Genomic DNA, 14,788 nt, shown 5'->3' on the forward strand with positions numbered 1-14,788 from the left:
CTTGTCATCAATCATCCTGCTAGCACACTGGCCTGTCTAGAGTTGTCCGTCACTCTCATTGCCCAGACAAGGGATGAACACGACAACAAACCTCGATTTTGTGGCAGCAATTCGACCGTGATCAGCTCGGCAAGCTCGAGCAATTGAACCATGGGTTGCGCACCAGCCACGTTGAAGTTTGGGAGATCTGGCGACAAAGGTCAATGAGTGACGGCCCGAACGGCCCCATGTCGATCAGATTACTCTTTCCAGATCACGGAACGCTCAAGCGCAATGTGCCTCGACTGCCGAGGATCAGGCCTTGCCTCTACATGGTCCCCATGCTTGGCTGCTCAACGATCATCGATCCGTCCGAAGGTGCCATAGTGCCATATGATGACTTGTAGGTAGTGTTCGAGAAGATAATCTGTGGCGGGTTGTGGGATCCAAGCACCATGCGGCAGGGACAAGGGCTAGCCTAGGCTGGTATCTTGCTCCATTCGCTGTAGCTCTCGGTCGGACTGTAGCTCGTTCCTATTTGTCGATCTCGATCCTCGAGACAAGCATCAGATGTGCTGTAGGCCGAGTTGTGTATCGGCTTGATGCATGTCGGGCGTCCCTTGGTCGCTTTGCTCTAGTCTGGTCGCCTGCCAACTAGAATCCTGCCAGCTTGTGAACTACCTGTCGGCATATCTGGGCGAGACTGCCTGGGCATGGTCACTGTCGTTGACTATCCGATCAGATACTGTTTGTGTAGGAGGTCGCTTGAAAAAGAGGCGCCTAGACGCGCCTGTCTGTCTCTCGCAACTGTTGCACCGTGCTTGTCTGGGATTGCGCTTCACCTGACATGACATTACACCGCAGTGGCCATGATGTTTCCGCTGACGCACGAGCGGAGGCTCCTAAAGTCGTAGTCAATTCATCCCGGCAAGGTCAACTCCATGCTCCAAGCTGTGATCTCGGATCGACAGCGAGCCAGGTTTTGTCGTCCTCCGTTGAGCGAAAACAGTAGCTAAGCGCAATCATGTCGAGGCACCCGACTCACTCTTGCAACAGCAGCTTGGCCGCAGATCTGCATGGGCGATGTGCGTTTACCACAATGCGGCGGTTGCACCATGGGCTTCTTTGCCCTGAAGCCAAGAGTAGATCTCGTGGCGAGCCTGGCCGGATCGCACAAGCACACATGGTTAAGTGACACCCTGGATGGATGAGACCTTCCCAGCAAGCTGATGGGACGCAGACTGATCGGCGCTGTACCTCTTTTGCCTGGTGTTGTGAGGTGACATGGATAAGGATCGGCATAAGCGAAGTTGTGCCTGGCGAGGACGGCAGTCTTGGGATTCCATGCGGGCCTTTTCCTCCGTTCCCAGCACAAGCCACCGCTGTTGGCCTGGACGACCATGGGAGTTTGGCCCGCCCGAGGCCGAGGATGGATACGAAGATGGCAGACAGCCTTGTTGCGACGAGTGGAGGCTCTGACGACACTTAAAAGCATGGGCAATCCAAGGCTGTCCCACGGGTCAGACTTGGCTCCCTTCCATACCTGCCATTGCTGTAGCGGGTTTTGGGGCATGGCTGGGACAGGCCATGTAATTAACAGAGGTTGGAAGCATGCAACGCTGCCTCTAGCTCGCCGGCCAGGCCCCAGCTACTGCCCTCTGTCGTCAAGGTGCAGCTAGGAGTGGGGAGGCCTAATTGCCTGTGCTGAAGGTGGTGGGCAGGGCCATGTCGAGGTCTCACGCTGGAGCGCCAGGGCTGCGATGCTACCATAGTAGGTACCTGCTGCTGTAGGCCTGGCGGTTCCTGCCTGCCCGGCACAGCATCCAGCCAGCGAGGCGCCAGAGCCGTGTGGGTGGGCGAATGGGCGGCAGCCCAATGAGCGGGCGGCGGCGAGGTGTCCGGCCGATCCAGAGAACAGTGCTGGGACATCGAGATCTGACAAACGGCATGGGGATCGAGCTTTGCATCGCCGATACCAGCTGCCCGCCATGGCATACTCGATTTCCATCTCTTCGCCATGCACACTCCGATGATGTCCTTCCCGCTTTCTTGCATCCAGCGGCAGGCGGCGCTATCCTGCTTGCCTCTTAACATCCCATTCCGCTCCCTGCACATCCGCCCAAACAACATCCACATGTGCTCTGCCAGGCCCTCGTCCATCACCAACCTTCAACAACATCACTCACAACCACCACCACCACCACCATCACCACCCCTAAAACAAGAAGAGTAAAGGCACTTGCAACAACAGTCTCGAGCTACCAGAATACAGCAAAGTCGTCCATTCGCCCACGTTCGCTTCTATACGATCGGCAAGGCCTTGAGAGCTCTAGCACGCCAACAGCAGCAAGTTGCCATCAGCAAAATCGCCGTGTGGGCTTCCAGACTGCATCGAAGGCCCCATCAGCAGCAGGCAAGCCTACCTGCAGTGGCTGCCACCAGGACTGGTCGACACGAGTTTGAGACCAGAATTGGAGAGCCGACAAGCAACCAGGTGCTGTCTTGGTACGTTGGCCTGATTCGGTCACTGCACACTGCCTAGCTGCAACAAACCAACACTGTGCGCCTGTGCCAGGCGCCTCCCGACTTCTAGACCTCCGGACCCACCCGCCTGCCTCCCCTTCCCTTCGCACGGTGGACACGGCCTTCGACTCTGCTCCCGGTAAGCTACACCTCCCCACCTCCCACGGCCCACCCTCCGAATGCTCTCGCCTCTCTGCCCCCTTGTTCTCCAGCACACACGAGGCGTCAAGAGCCACCTGCACAACCCTCGCACAGCATCGCGCAGTGTCGACTGGTTATTAGACCGGTCCTGTGGTTCTTTGGCAGTGCTCGGCGCCCTCTAGCACGTTTAGGCTTTACTTGAGACGAGCCTATTTTCGTGTCCTCCAGCATCCGCCAGCGTCCTCGTCAAGCTGGTCGCGGCTGTTGCAGGTCCATCCATACCTTCATCCTGCTACCACCTCGGCACATCACTGGTGCTCCTTCACACTGCCACATTGGCTGATCCATATTCCCTCCTGGATACGCAGGTTGTACAGACATAAACTACAGTACTCCACGGCACTCGTCCCACTGACGTACCTACCGCAAAACCGCCGGTCGCAGCCGCTTCTTCAGCTGGTACAGACCAGCCCACACATCCTCAAGACTCGACTGTTTACCGCCGACACATCCTTCTGCAGCTGCTCCGCGCGTCGCATTCCAGCTGCGCTCTTACAAGTATCTTAATGCTTGCCCAATAACCCGAGATTCCTATTTCTGGCCGTGCCCATACTGTGCAATTCAGCCATATGACGTCCTCACTCGAACTCATCTTTGGAGAGTTGGGTCTGTCACAGTACCTTGATACTTTTGTCGACCAGGGCTTTGATACCTGGGAGACAATTCTGGACATTACCGAGTCGGACTTGTCAGTGCATTCGCAACGCGCCCACACTACAACAAGGTCTCATTGCTGATTACTCGACAGAGATGCTTTGGGTGTCAAACTTGGACATCGAAGAGTAAGCACTTGCCTACAACGGATCATGGCACGTCATTACGTCAGGCTGACCACGTCCAGAAACTTCAACGTCGCATCGCCAACTCGAGAGGACTTGGTGCGCAGGTGTCCCTTGTGTCTCCAGCCCGACAAAGTATCGAGGATGGCAGAGTCGACTCTGGTCGACCCGATGTAGTGCCCAAGAACGACGCACGCGACGGCTCATCTTCCACAAAAAGGAAATATCGAAGGCATCCCAAGGTATGATTGAGCATCTCCGAACCCCTTTGTCCAGCCACGTTGCTATCATGACTTCTTCCCTCGGCGTCGCCGAAATAAAACAACGCTCTCTCTGCTAACAATAGCATAGCCCGATGAAAATGCTCCCGAACGACCGCCCTCGGCATATGTTCTCTTTTCGAACAGTGAGTAGATCTTATTGTCAACCCTAGCGAATGGTCTAGCTAATACATGCACCCAGAAATGCGTGAGGACCTCAAGGGGCGGCAGCTAACATTCACGGAGATCGCCAAGCTCGTCGGTGAGAACTGGCAGAGTCTGACTCGCGCCGAGCGGGAACCCTACGAAACTCAAGCTCAGGAAGACAAGGAAAGATACAATCGGGAGCTTGCCGACTATAAGAAGACCGCGGACTACGAGAAGTATTGCGAATACTTGAACGATTTCCGCAAGCGACAAGCAATCCAGACACAAGGTTCGCTCACCCGTTGGACTACACGCTGTACTATCAATCGTGACTAATGGGCTCACAGAGAAAGATGCGGCCAAACGTCTCAAAGCGGAGAGCTCGGAGAGCAACCGTGCAAGCGCCACAAGCGGATCGATGGGCTCTGCGGAACATGGCAGTGGTTCTGAGAGCGCTCATGGGAGTGAACCGCCTCCCAGTCGCCAACAGAGATTTGGTTCGACAACCTCTGAATTCGTACCCAGCGCGAATGGCTTTGGCAAGATCAGTTATGCCGACGAGCCGATGACAACTGCGAGCCTGACATCCGATAATCTGGCCCGCAATCGTATGCGGGGGTTGTCCAGTCCAATATCTCATGAGCCCCTGCCACCTGCTGGTGGGAGGAATGGCTGGGCGAATGGACACCGCACGTCCATCGATGCCTCCAACACGAAACTACCATGGTTGCAGGGACACGATCATCGAATGACATATGCATCCACTGACGGCAAAACCTTGCCCAGTCTGTCTTCGACGCCTAACCACGGAAGCAGATCTTCCATGTCCTCAGGGTCTGCATCTGCATCTCGTCCGCCCTCGTTGAAGACCGAACCCTCATCCTCTGGAAGTATGTCATCGGTCTCCCACAGCCTCCCAAGAACGCCTAGCGACGCTTCGCTCCCGATCCATGCCTTACTCTCTTCCAAACCAGAGCCATCCTACTTGTCCCAACCAATTCCGCCGTTGCATCCTTCTCCACGGACTTCTTCGCTCGGCTTTCCCTCAGGTTCGCCTTGCGTTCCACCAGACGTTCCAATGCAAGGAGTACAGCCGACCTATACCAACGGTACGTGCTATACACCTTCAAGGGCGTTCTTTTCGGTTTCGTGTTTTTCCTTTTGCTAATCAATTTTGTAGGATGCCAAGTTTCGTCGTATCCCAAGATGCCTATCCAGATGGAGCCCATGGGGTTTCCCGGGCTCTCTTCCAGGTTGTCCGATGCAAAGCTACAAAATCAACGAGATGGCGGATTGGACGGCATCAGTGCGCTTTTGCGAGCTCGAGATATAGTCGATCGGCGACCGTCTTGATGACGAATGCTCAGATCAACGAACGAGACCCAATGCTCCCCAATGGCAACAGCTGCATAATTCTTCACAACACAAAATTTACCTGTGCTAAGGATTAGGGTGTTCACGCACCCGAAACCAAGCTCAGGACAAACCTCGCGGAGCTCTCAACATCTGGTCAACTGTTGGAGATACACCGCCTTATTCCGAGGATACCCTATTGTTTTATTACGACAGCGTACATGATTCATTGTTACATAAAACTTGAACTTGCATTGGAAACTGGAAGGTCTGAGAGGTCCTGCTTAAAAAGGTCGTTTGGCGTTCAAGGAGTTTTGCGCATGGCGTGTGGAATCACGGATCATATTTGGTTGTAACGAACATCTCATGTCATGACAAGTATATCCCCACGAGAGCGTCGGTACATAGTCACGAAAGATAAAACCCTGGCACGGCTACCAGGCATTGTAATCCACCCTTCTACCATATTTGAACCAGCCAAAACCAATGTAATGCGAGCATGAGCATAACGGGTCAATGTGTAACTTAGTGACACCCAGCATGCCATCATCGACTGTGCCCATCGCTAGGCCGCCATTCCTATGAAGACAAATTAGGTGACCAAAGCACTATTACTTGCCGCTTTGCAATTGAGAGCATGCCTATCCCGCAACACAATGTCACGAAGAATAGGAACAAGCCTTTCATTGCCCCTGTTGATCACGAAGTACACAGCGAGCAGATCACTACACGCGAACACCATGTGCAGACCACGAAGAATAATTTCTTTCGACCCGAGAATAGAATGAATTTGAACCAGGCCTCACACAGGGCTTATCCGTGTGAGCATTGTGCCATACTTCAGCACATGCAATGGAAAGGGGAAAAACACGACAACGCCCAGAAAACGACATGGTTAACACCGCCAGACAAAACACCATTCCCTGCTGAAGCACCGGTGTTCCATGTCCTTATGAAAAGCCCGCTTCAAGCAGTAACCGCAAGAGAAGAGTTCCTGTTGCGTCGGATATTGACCGGTCAAACTACCGGAATCTTCATTTCGTGGACGGCTCCGAGAGTGTCGACCGTGTCCGCTCAAACGGATCCCTACTGACGTCCGTGACGAGCGCAGGGCTGCTCAAGCCCATCATTGGCTCATTCGAGGTCATGGCCCTACCTTCAAGGCTGGGTCTGGGCCGAATCTTCTCATTTTGTGTGAGCTCCTTCTCCCTGTTCTTCTCGAGGAGGGCGCCACCAAGTGTGGCGCACTTGAGAATGGTCTGAATCAGATGGTTCTGTTGTAGTGGCTTGGACAAGTATTCATCCATCTGGGCTTGTATGCAACGCTCGCGATCGCCCATCATGGCATGAGCAGTCAGAGCAATGATGGGCGTCCTGTGGGTTCCCAAGCTGCGTTCGTACTCTCTGATCTTTCCAGTTGCCTCAAAACCTCCCTAAATTGTCTGTTAGAACATCAAAAGACACACAAGCTGTGACAGCAGGACAGATATCGGGAACTCACCATGATGGGCATCTGGACATCCATGAGGATGACATCAAACTTCTTCTTCTTGATAGCCTCGACAGCTTCAAGACCGTTGCCGACCACGGTCACGACGTGGTGGTACTTCTCAAGAATCTTCACAGCCAGCCTTTGGTTGACGCGGTTGTCCTCGGCAAGCAGGATATCGAATGACCTTGTATTGTCGGCCAGCGATGGCGTGGCGCGATTCTCGAGGGCAGGGACCATACCATTGGCCAAATCAATGAGCTGGCACGGCGTCGTCATGTACGAAGTGATGCCCAAGTCCAGACACGACTTCAAAGCAACGTGCACCGCAGGCGCCAAGAGCACGATTGGCAGATATTTGTAATCCTCAATCGCTCTCAGCTTGCGGGCCGTCTCAATTGACTCGACGATGATAACGTCGTAGGGAGGGTCGTTGGAACCAGTGTTGTTCGCCGAGCCCTCGCTATTGGCAACCACGGGCACAAGGTCGAGCTGCTTAAGCATGCTCACAATCTGGCTGCCGAATTGCGTCCGACCTTTATCGATGAAGAGTACTTGATGACCCTTGTAGGGCTTCAGCTGCTTGTCGATGTTCGACAACTCGCCTTCGGCCAGCTTCACCACACACGTGAAATAGAACGAACTGCCCTTGCCGAACTCGCTCTTAACCCAGACATCACCTCCCATCAAAGTGACCAGGCGTTTGGAAATCGACAGACCCAGACCGGTGCCACCAAATTTGCGTGTCATCGAGCCGTCGGCCTGCTGGAAGGTATCGAAAATGAGGTCAAGCTTGTCTTGTGGAATCCCGATACCCGTGTCCGAGACGGTGAACTCGATAGCATACTCTTGTGGATCTTTCGTGAGGGTATTCTGGGCTTTCTTGATAGTAAGGCTGACCTCTCCGTGCTCTGTGAACTTGATGGCGTTTCCGACTAGGTTGAGAATGATTTGCCTTAGGCGGAAAGAGTCTCCCACGACGTAGTCTGGCAGAGAACTGTCCACCTGGTATGTAAGATCCAAGAACTTTTCGTTTGCCTTGACGGCTAGGGTCTTCAAAGCATTGAAGACGGTGCCTCTGAGGGTGTAAGGTATTTCCTCTACAACCATGCGCCGAGCCTCAATCTTGGACAGATCCAAAATGTCGTCAATGATTGTGAGCAAGCTGTTGGCGAGGTTGTTGACAATGTTCAACATTTCTCTCTGGTACTGGGTAAGATCCGTATCAAGTGTGAGCTGTGTCATGCCGATGATGCCGTTCATTGGAGTTCGGATCTCGTGTGACATGTTGGCCAAGAATTCCGACTTGGTCTTGTTGGCCTGCTCGGCAGCCTCTCTGGCCTGAGTGTTTCTTTGAATACTATCCCGTAAGTTGTAGACCATTTGGTTGATTTTGCGTTTGAGTTCGTCCATCTCCCCGGACGCTTCCACGTCAACCAGCTTTGTGAAATTTCCATCGGTAGCAGCATTAGTGATGTCTCCGAAGGCCCTCACTTGTGTGGTCTAAAGTTGGTGTCAGTAATGTCATATACGCAGAGCGTTCGAGACGACTCCAGGCTGGATGCAACCTACCAAGTTCGTCGCCATGGTGTTCACGTCTGCAGTGATTTCCTTCCAGCGACCTTTCAGGCCGCCCACGTCAGCCTGGCCACCCATCTTGCCGTCGACTCCGACGTCCTTTGCGACGCGTTGGACTTCATTGCAGAAGACTGAAAGTCGGTCTACCATGTTGTTGATGGTCTCCTTGAGCACGAGTATTTCTCCTTTGGCCTGGACGTCGATTTTTTGGCTCATGTCGCCATCAGCAATGGCTTGAGTCACTGTTGAGATGCTTCGGACCTGAGACGTGAGGTTAAGCGCCATTGTGTTGACATTCTCGGTAAGGTCCTTCCATTTGCCCTCAACATCGTCGACTCTGGCCTGGCCGCCAAGTGTTCCGTCTGTGCCGACTTCTCTCGCGACTTTGCTGACCTCGAAGGCGAAAGTTCCCAGGCGGTCTACCATGGAGTTTATGGTGTTCTTGAGCTCCAAAATCTCACCCTTGGCGGGGACTCCAATCTTCTTGGTAAGATCTCCCCGTGCCACAGCGGTTGTGACCTTGGAAATCTCTCGCACCTGCGTTGTCAAGTTCATGGCCATGCCATTGACATTGTCGGTCAAGTCTCGCCAAGTGCCTTCCACGTCGTTGACAGTGGCCTGACCGCCGAGACGACCCTCGGTACCGACCTCGCGAGCAATCTTGCTGACTTCCCGCGCGAATTGCTGCAGCTGCTCCACCATGGAGTTGATGGTTGATTTGAGCTCAAAAATCTCGCCGCGGCACTCGGCACGAACTTTCTGGGTAAGGTCACCCTTGGCTACAGCGGTAGTGACCTTAGCAATATCCCTGACCTGTGTTGATAGGTTGTTGGCCATGGCATTGACATTGACTGTGAGCTCGTTCCACATGCCCTGTACCCCCATGACGTCGGCCTGGCCGCCAAGGATTCCTTCGGTTCCTACGTCACGAGCCACGCGAGTAACTTCGGATGCGAAAGTACGTAGTTGTTCCACCATGGTGTTGATGGTCTGCTGAAGCTGTAGAATCTCCCCCTTGGCAGGTCTTTCGATTTTCTTGGTCAAGTCGCCATGTGCGACGGCCGTGGTGACAGTTGCAATTTCTCGCACTAGAGCATGATTGTGAGCAGCACGTCTTTGTGACTGGAATTGGCCGCATCCCACTTACCCTGGTCAGTCAAATTTTGAGCCATCACGTTTACTGAACGAATCCAAGTTAGCAAACTACCACAAGAAATGGTAAACCAGAGATCCGTACCATTGTCTGTCAGTTCCTTCCATGTGCCATCAACACCTTCAATCATGGCTTGACCTCCAAGCATGCCATCTGTGCCGACCTCTCGGGCGACACGGGACACTTCGCTTGCGAAGACCTGGAGCTGGTCCATCATGGTGTTGATCGTGCGTTTGAATGTTGTGATTTCGGGGTCCATCTCGACTGTGTTCATGCGGACCTTTTTGCTCAGGTCACCTTTGGCAACGGCAGTCACAATCTCACCGATTTCACGGAGTGCTTTCTGGAAAGCCTCGTTGGCCTTCTGATGCTTCCATAGCTCGCGTTCCAGCGCGGCCACGCGCTCCTCCTCAAGGACACGCAGGGCCTTCTCCTGGAGTTGCTTCTGCTGTAGTAGCTGCTCGCTGACACTTGTGAGTTCTTGTCGTTGACTGTCCAGGACCTTGGACTGGTCATCAATGTGCTCGCGGAGGCCCTCGAGGGCCTCGTCGGTCAGGGGGAACCCCTTTGTGTTTCGCTCTTCGGTGGCGCCGTTGCGACCTGTGCCAGATTTGCTGCGATGAGTGGCTGGGTCTGTGAGAGTAGGGGAAGAGGACCCCTCACCAAAGAGGGAGTCGGCCGTTTCATTGGGAGTGGCAGGAAAGTTGGGCTGATTGGAGTTGCTGGCCTTTGCCTCAAGCTGCTGAATCCTGAGGACAAGGGCCGAGAGTTCACGCTCGAGGGCTTCCTTGGCAGGGCCATCTGACCCAGCAAGTCGGATCTGTGAGTTTGTGCCCAAGGGGACGGGTGAGGGGTCTTTGGGGGATACGGCCAGCGACTTGACGATGGCTGCAGCCGACGCCAGGGCCGATTCGTCGGCCATGACTCTCATTGCAGACGTAGCGGGGTGGGCAGGCTAGAGCTCGAAATGATTGCGGCAATATCGACGAGCTATTGTGCAAGTCTGGCGGCTGTTTGACCCTGTGGAGATGCAGCCGCGAAATGGCAAACTACGGGCAGGGGGGGGGCTAAGTTGAGTGACGGTGTGCCGCCGAGGCGACAGTGAGCTAAGAGGTACTAAGTCGTCTGGTAGTGAGGCATATCTAGCTGTGCAGAAGCAGTATTGCGATGCTACAGATGGGGCGTTGTTGCTGCTTGTTGCTTGCTGTTGTTGATGATGATGATGTTGCTGGAGAGGGACGGTGAGGCCGCGACGGAGCCTAGAGGTGCTGGGTGGCGTGGGCGGTCGCGGAAGATGGGAGGAGGCCAGGCGGGAAGCCGGCGACGACAAGGCGGCGGCCACGCAACAGGGCGACAAAAGGGCAAGGGAGCGGAAGGGTCGCACGAGGCACAAAGGCGGGAGTCCGAGTCGAGAGTGTGCGACGACGAGGACGAGGACAAAGGACGATGAGAGGCAGATGGCAGCTGCAGATACCTGGGGGAAGGAGGAGAGGAGTGGAAGCAACCAGCCGGGCCAGCAGTTGCGGATGCCAATTTGCAAATTGCAGAGTCGAGTCGAGCCCCAAACTAGACGGGTGCAGGCGGCGGCGGCGGCGGCGGCAGCGGAGAAGCAGCACTTGCCCAGCTGGAGCAAGAGGTCCTTTGACGGCGGGTGTGACTGGGGTGGCCCAGCGAGGACGGACGGGTGGGGGACGGCAAGCAGGCGAGGCAGGCAGGACAGGGCAGGGTAGGCCCGCACGGCACCCGTGAGCACGTTGCCTGGTTGGACTGGGCGCTAGCTGGCTGCTCGCCCCGTGGCTGGCAAGGGGGTGGTGTGGTGGTGGCACCGTCGTCGCTCAGGCTGTCTGTCGGGCTCCGGGCAGAGAGGGGGAGGGGGAGGCGTGCGTGCGTGCGTGCGTGCGTGCCCAGATGATGGGTGGAGACAAGACCCTGCGAGGCGGCTTCTCAAAGACCACCCGCTCCTCGAGCACGTATCGCGACGTGGCACACAAGCTCGTCAGTCCTCTCGTTCGTTCCCGTGTCCTCGACGGTATGGTGTGTGCGCCGTGGGTTACCTTGCAGCACCAGCACCAGCACCAGCACCAGCATCACCACCAGTGCCGCAGCCCGGCAGCCCGGCAGCCCACCCATCTCTTTGTCTTGGCCTCGCCTCTGCTCCTCACCTCCCCTTACGGTCTCTCTCGTTGGTCCATGCCACAGGCCGGCTGGCAGACAGAAAGCAGTCCTGTCCAGGCAGGCTCTGCTCTCTAGCAAATTGTCCCCCTCTGCTGGCTTCAGCGCAGCCAACTAACCCCACCACCCTTATTCCCCCCCTATCGGAGCCTGCGGCTGTCAGATGCAGGCCCATCAGGCTACGCTCCTTCTAAGGTAGTCTGTCTGCAAGGACCCTTTCTTGGTGCCGTTCCGCCACCTCTTCTGCGCTTCTTCGGCTCTCAGTGCAACAGCCTCCACAGCTCTCGGCCTGGACTGGTGATGGACGTGGTTTCTTCTCGTGTCCTCGAGTAGTCGCCGTTCCTTGACAAAATATGGCACTACGAGCTGAGCATCGCTAGTGAACACACAGAATAGCCAGCACTCTGCCAGTGCCCTTAGCGTGGCAGCAGGTCCAAGCTTTGCCTGGAGGCGCCACCCGTCATGCGTACGGTAGTCGTTGACAGCACAGTGTGTGCCATTGACAGCTCTCTCGCTTTTCAAGGCTCAGCCCTGCTCATTGCACCTTGATTCAATAGACTCCTCCTTGTGGGCAGACACTGGTACCGGGAGTGAACGTTCTGAGTATGAATGGCCATGTTGTAAAATGCCGCCCGCCTCAACCACGCGTGCCTCCACTGGTGCATGAAACCACTTTCGTAGGTCCTGTACGTCCGCCTCGCGTGAACTGTGCGAACATGCGGTCTGGTCCATCCCCTTGAGGAGACCCTAGCGGAGTCGAAGAAGACAGGGGGTGGCAACGCCTCGCAGAGTCTCGCATGCTTTGCCTGCGAGAGGCCGTCGCATCGTGGGCTGGCCCAATCCTCTGCTCGGGATCTAGGGAGGCGGGTTAACGTGCCAGGCTGGGGTCCCTAGTAGACGCAGACGAAGATCGTTGGCCAGCGCTCACAACTGAACTCAACTCCGATGGCTGCGCTATGATTGGATCAAGTATGGAATGGGCATCGTACAGGCCAACGATCGATGCACTAAACACTCTGAAGCTAGCATTCAACCTCCTGGGCAATGGTCACGGTCCGATTGCAGTATCGTTTTCATCCGCAAAACCGGGAACGTGGTAAGACTGAAAAAGAAAATTGAAAATAAGAAAAGAGCGAGCAAAAAGAAACTTTGTTATCTCGGAAAACTGTCGTCCTAAAAGGTCTGGTCGTGGCATCTACATCAGACAAAAGGCGCGGAAAGGCTTCGAAGCGCCAGCTCAGCGACAATCAGTGAAACAGTTATCATTGTGTGAGTGAGCTTAGAGACATGTCAATCGGCGCGTCTCGTCGGTTGCAATTGACCACGCTGAACCGTTGGACTGGTGGTCCAGTATGCCGGTCTTGCTGGAGGACTAGATACCTGGTGCCCGCAGCAAATGAATCTTCCTACTGCATGCAAGGCTCTGGTGGCTGCCCTCCTAGTGTGGGAATCATGTTTGTCTCAGGTGGTTGCGCGGAACAAGGCGTATATCTGTGGTTCTGCGATTCCGAGGTGGCAATATTTCGACACAATTCCCACAGGACGTGATCCAGCAGTGCCCACATTCAGGGCGTCTGTCTGGACATCAAAGGCCCTTGATTGGATCGGATGGCGCGCGACCCTGGCCCAGTACATCAAGTAGGTCGGTTGTGTCGCTTCAGCTTGAGAAAGTCGGGCGGACGAGGCCTGCTCAGTGACTTGCAGAGAACGACGCTGAATCAGACGTAGACGCTGCAATCACATGCTGGTGGTGGTGGTCGTCGTCGTGAAGCAACTTGAGACCAGGATGGCTGGACCGAAGCTTGGTGGTGTTCATTCCTGGCCCGTTTCATGTTTGCCGATCTCAGTCAGGCTCACAAGGGGGTTCGCTGGATCGGTTGTGTGTGGCGTGTATGCCTGCTAGACGGATGGCACGCCCGACAGGAAACAGAAGTGGGCTTTCTTTTCCGTCGGTCGTGCCTGAGGCAGCGAGGGACCGACGTGGTCGAGTGGTTTACGGGCTTGAGAAACCCTCGTCTTGTTCAGGCTAGCGCCCTTGCTGAAGCTGTTGAGGTTTCCCCACATGGGCTCCCGAAGCGTTCTAGGGAGTGTGCCCCTATGACGTCAGGTGTCTGGCACAAGCCGTAGCGTCGGGGTGCAGCACCTCAGCAGTGAGAGATACCTAGGTAGTGGCTCAAGGGTGGGCTTTAGTGAAGCGAGCGCAATGGCATGGCGGGTACCATAACTGATAAGCTGGAAAGAGAAAGAGCCAAGCTTGTGGTGGCGCTGCCTGGGCCGGGCAAGGAGGAGTATGGCACCATTGTATGGCTCGAGGGCTGGTCATTCGGTAGCAACGGTGTATTGCCAGGCCAGGCGTGGAACCGGTTGTATGAGGTGACCGTCGTGTTTGTCGTCAGCTCAGTCCCTCCTACCTGGCCTGCCCGTCGCATGTCGGCTTGTCCGAGTTTGTCGACGACGGTGTGCTCAAGTGGCTTTTCGATGCCGATCTGCAAGGCCGGGCTAGAGTGTGATCTGGAGACGGACAGGGCTCAAAGCCAGGGGCCGGGTGCAAGCAAGCCCAGCAGCAACCAATGGCAATGGTGGTCGCGACGATCCTTGAGCGATGGCTGTTTCGTCGAGGTGGGTAAGAAAGGAGAGGGATGCTCAAAGAGCATGTCAAGCAGGCGCGCCCCACCACACGAGAAAATTGAGGGTCCTGCCTGCATTTGTGCTGTTCAGGTCCCTGCCCCGCCATCCCATCTGATCTCTCGTCGACACACCCACCCAGCATCGCCAGTGGTCGGCCACGCGGTCCCCTTTTACGCATCAAGATAGCCATTCACACAACATCTAGCAGGCAACACCCTTGCTCTGCCCCGTATAGCGCTTTCGAGAGTTGAGGCCTTCCCTCGTGGCAACAACCAACCCGATGGGAAAACCTTGGCAAGGCTCTTCGGCCCCCGACGAGAACCTAGCACATAAGTGCCCACCTGCACCGTATCTCTCGACGGAGTACAGCCTGCGCAGTTGAGCTCTGCCCCTGAGTGCAGTTCCTATCTAGGTAGCACTCACTAAGCTGCCCGGGTCTCGGGACGGGCAAATGAACCTTCTTACCGACTTAGCACACATTCGAGATTGCTGCAACGAACCAAAGGGACTCCGCCACCTGCAAAGT

General features: G+C 55.4%; 4 protein-coding genes across 4 annotated transcripts; 2 read left to right on the forward strand and 2 right to left on the reverse strand.

Annotated features, from left to right (window-relative positions):
* Positions 1–898: 898 nt before the first annotated feature.
* B0I36DRAFT_347010 (uncharacterized protein) lies at positions 899–1,552 on the reverse strand (the record flags this gene model as incomplete). Its single annotated transcript, XM_046156522.1, has 3 exons — positions 899–991; positions 1,025–1,139; positions 1,194–1,552. 3 exons carry the CDS (start codon positions 1,550–1,552, stop codon positions 899–901), a joined length of 567 nt encoding a protein of 188 aa, XP_046015282.1.
* Positions 1,553–3,272: 1,720 nt separating this feature from the next.
* B0I36DRAFT_360599 (high mobility group box domain-containing protein) lies at positions 3,273–4,657 on the forward strand (the record flags this gene model as incomplete). Its single annotated transcript, XM_046158339.1, has 7 exons — positions 3,273–3,391; positions 3,452–3,485; positions 3,545–3,724; positions 3,834–3,888; positions 3,945–4,178; positions 4,237–4,497; positions 4,623–4,657. The coding sequence occupies 7 exons, from the start codon at positions 3,273–3,275 to the stop codon at positions 4,655–4,657; spliced, it is 918 nt and encodes a 305-aa protein (XP_046015283.1).
* Positions 4,658–6,034: 1,377 nt separating this feature from the next.
* B0I36DRAFT_89303 (hsp90-like protein) lies at positions 6,035–10,512 on the reverse strand. Its single transcript, XM_046163536.1, has 5 exons — positions 9,547–10,512; positions 9,457–9,489; positions 8,304–9,397; positions 6,744–8,234; positions 6,035–6,675 (listed from the first exon to the last, which is right to left on the reverse strand). The coding sequence occupies exons 1-5, from the start codon at positions 10,391–10,393 to the stop codon at positions 6,277–6,279; spliced, it is 3,864 nt and encodes a 1,287-aa protein (XP_046015284.1). The 5' UTR covers positions 10,394–10,512; the 3' UTR covers positions 6,035–6,276.
* A 3,038-nt stretch (positions 10,513–13,550) lies between these two features.
* B0I36DRAFT_405749 (uncharacterized protein) lies at positions 13,551–14,595 on the forward strand (the record flags this gene model as incomplete). Its single annotated transcript, XM_046161798.1, has 2 exons — positions 13,551–14,257; positions 14,498–14,595. Exons 1-2 carry the CDS (start codon positions 13,843–13,845, stop codon positions 14,593–14,595), a joined length of 513 nt encoding a protein of 170 aa, XP_046015285.1. The 5' UTR covers positions 13,551–13,842.
* Between the last annotated feature and the right edge of the window lie 193 nt (positions 14,596–14,788).

This window comes from Microdochium trichocladiopsis (assembly GCF_020744255.1).
Source record: "Microdochium trichocladiopsis strain MPI-CAGE-CH-0230 chromosome Unknown B0I36scaffold_3, whole genome shotgun sequence".
Taxonomy (NCBI): Eukaryota; Fungi; Ascomycota; class Sordariomycetes; order Xylariales; family Microdochiaceae; genus Microdochium; species Microdochium trichocladiopsis.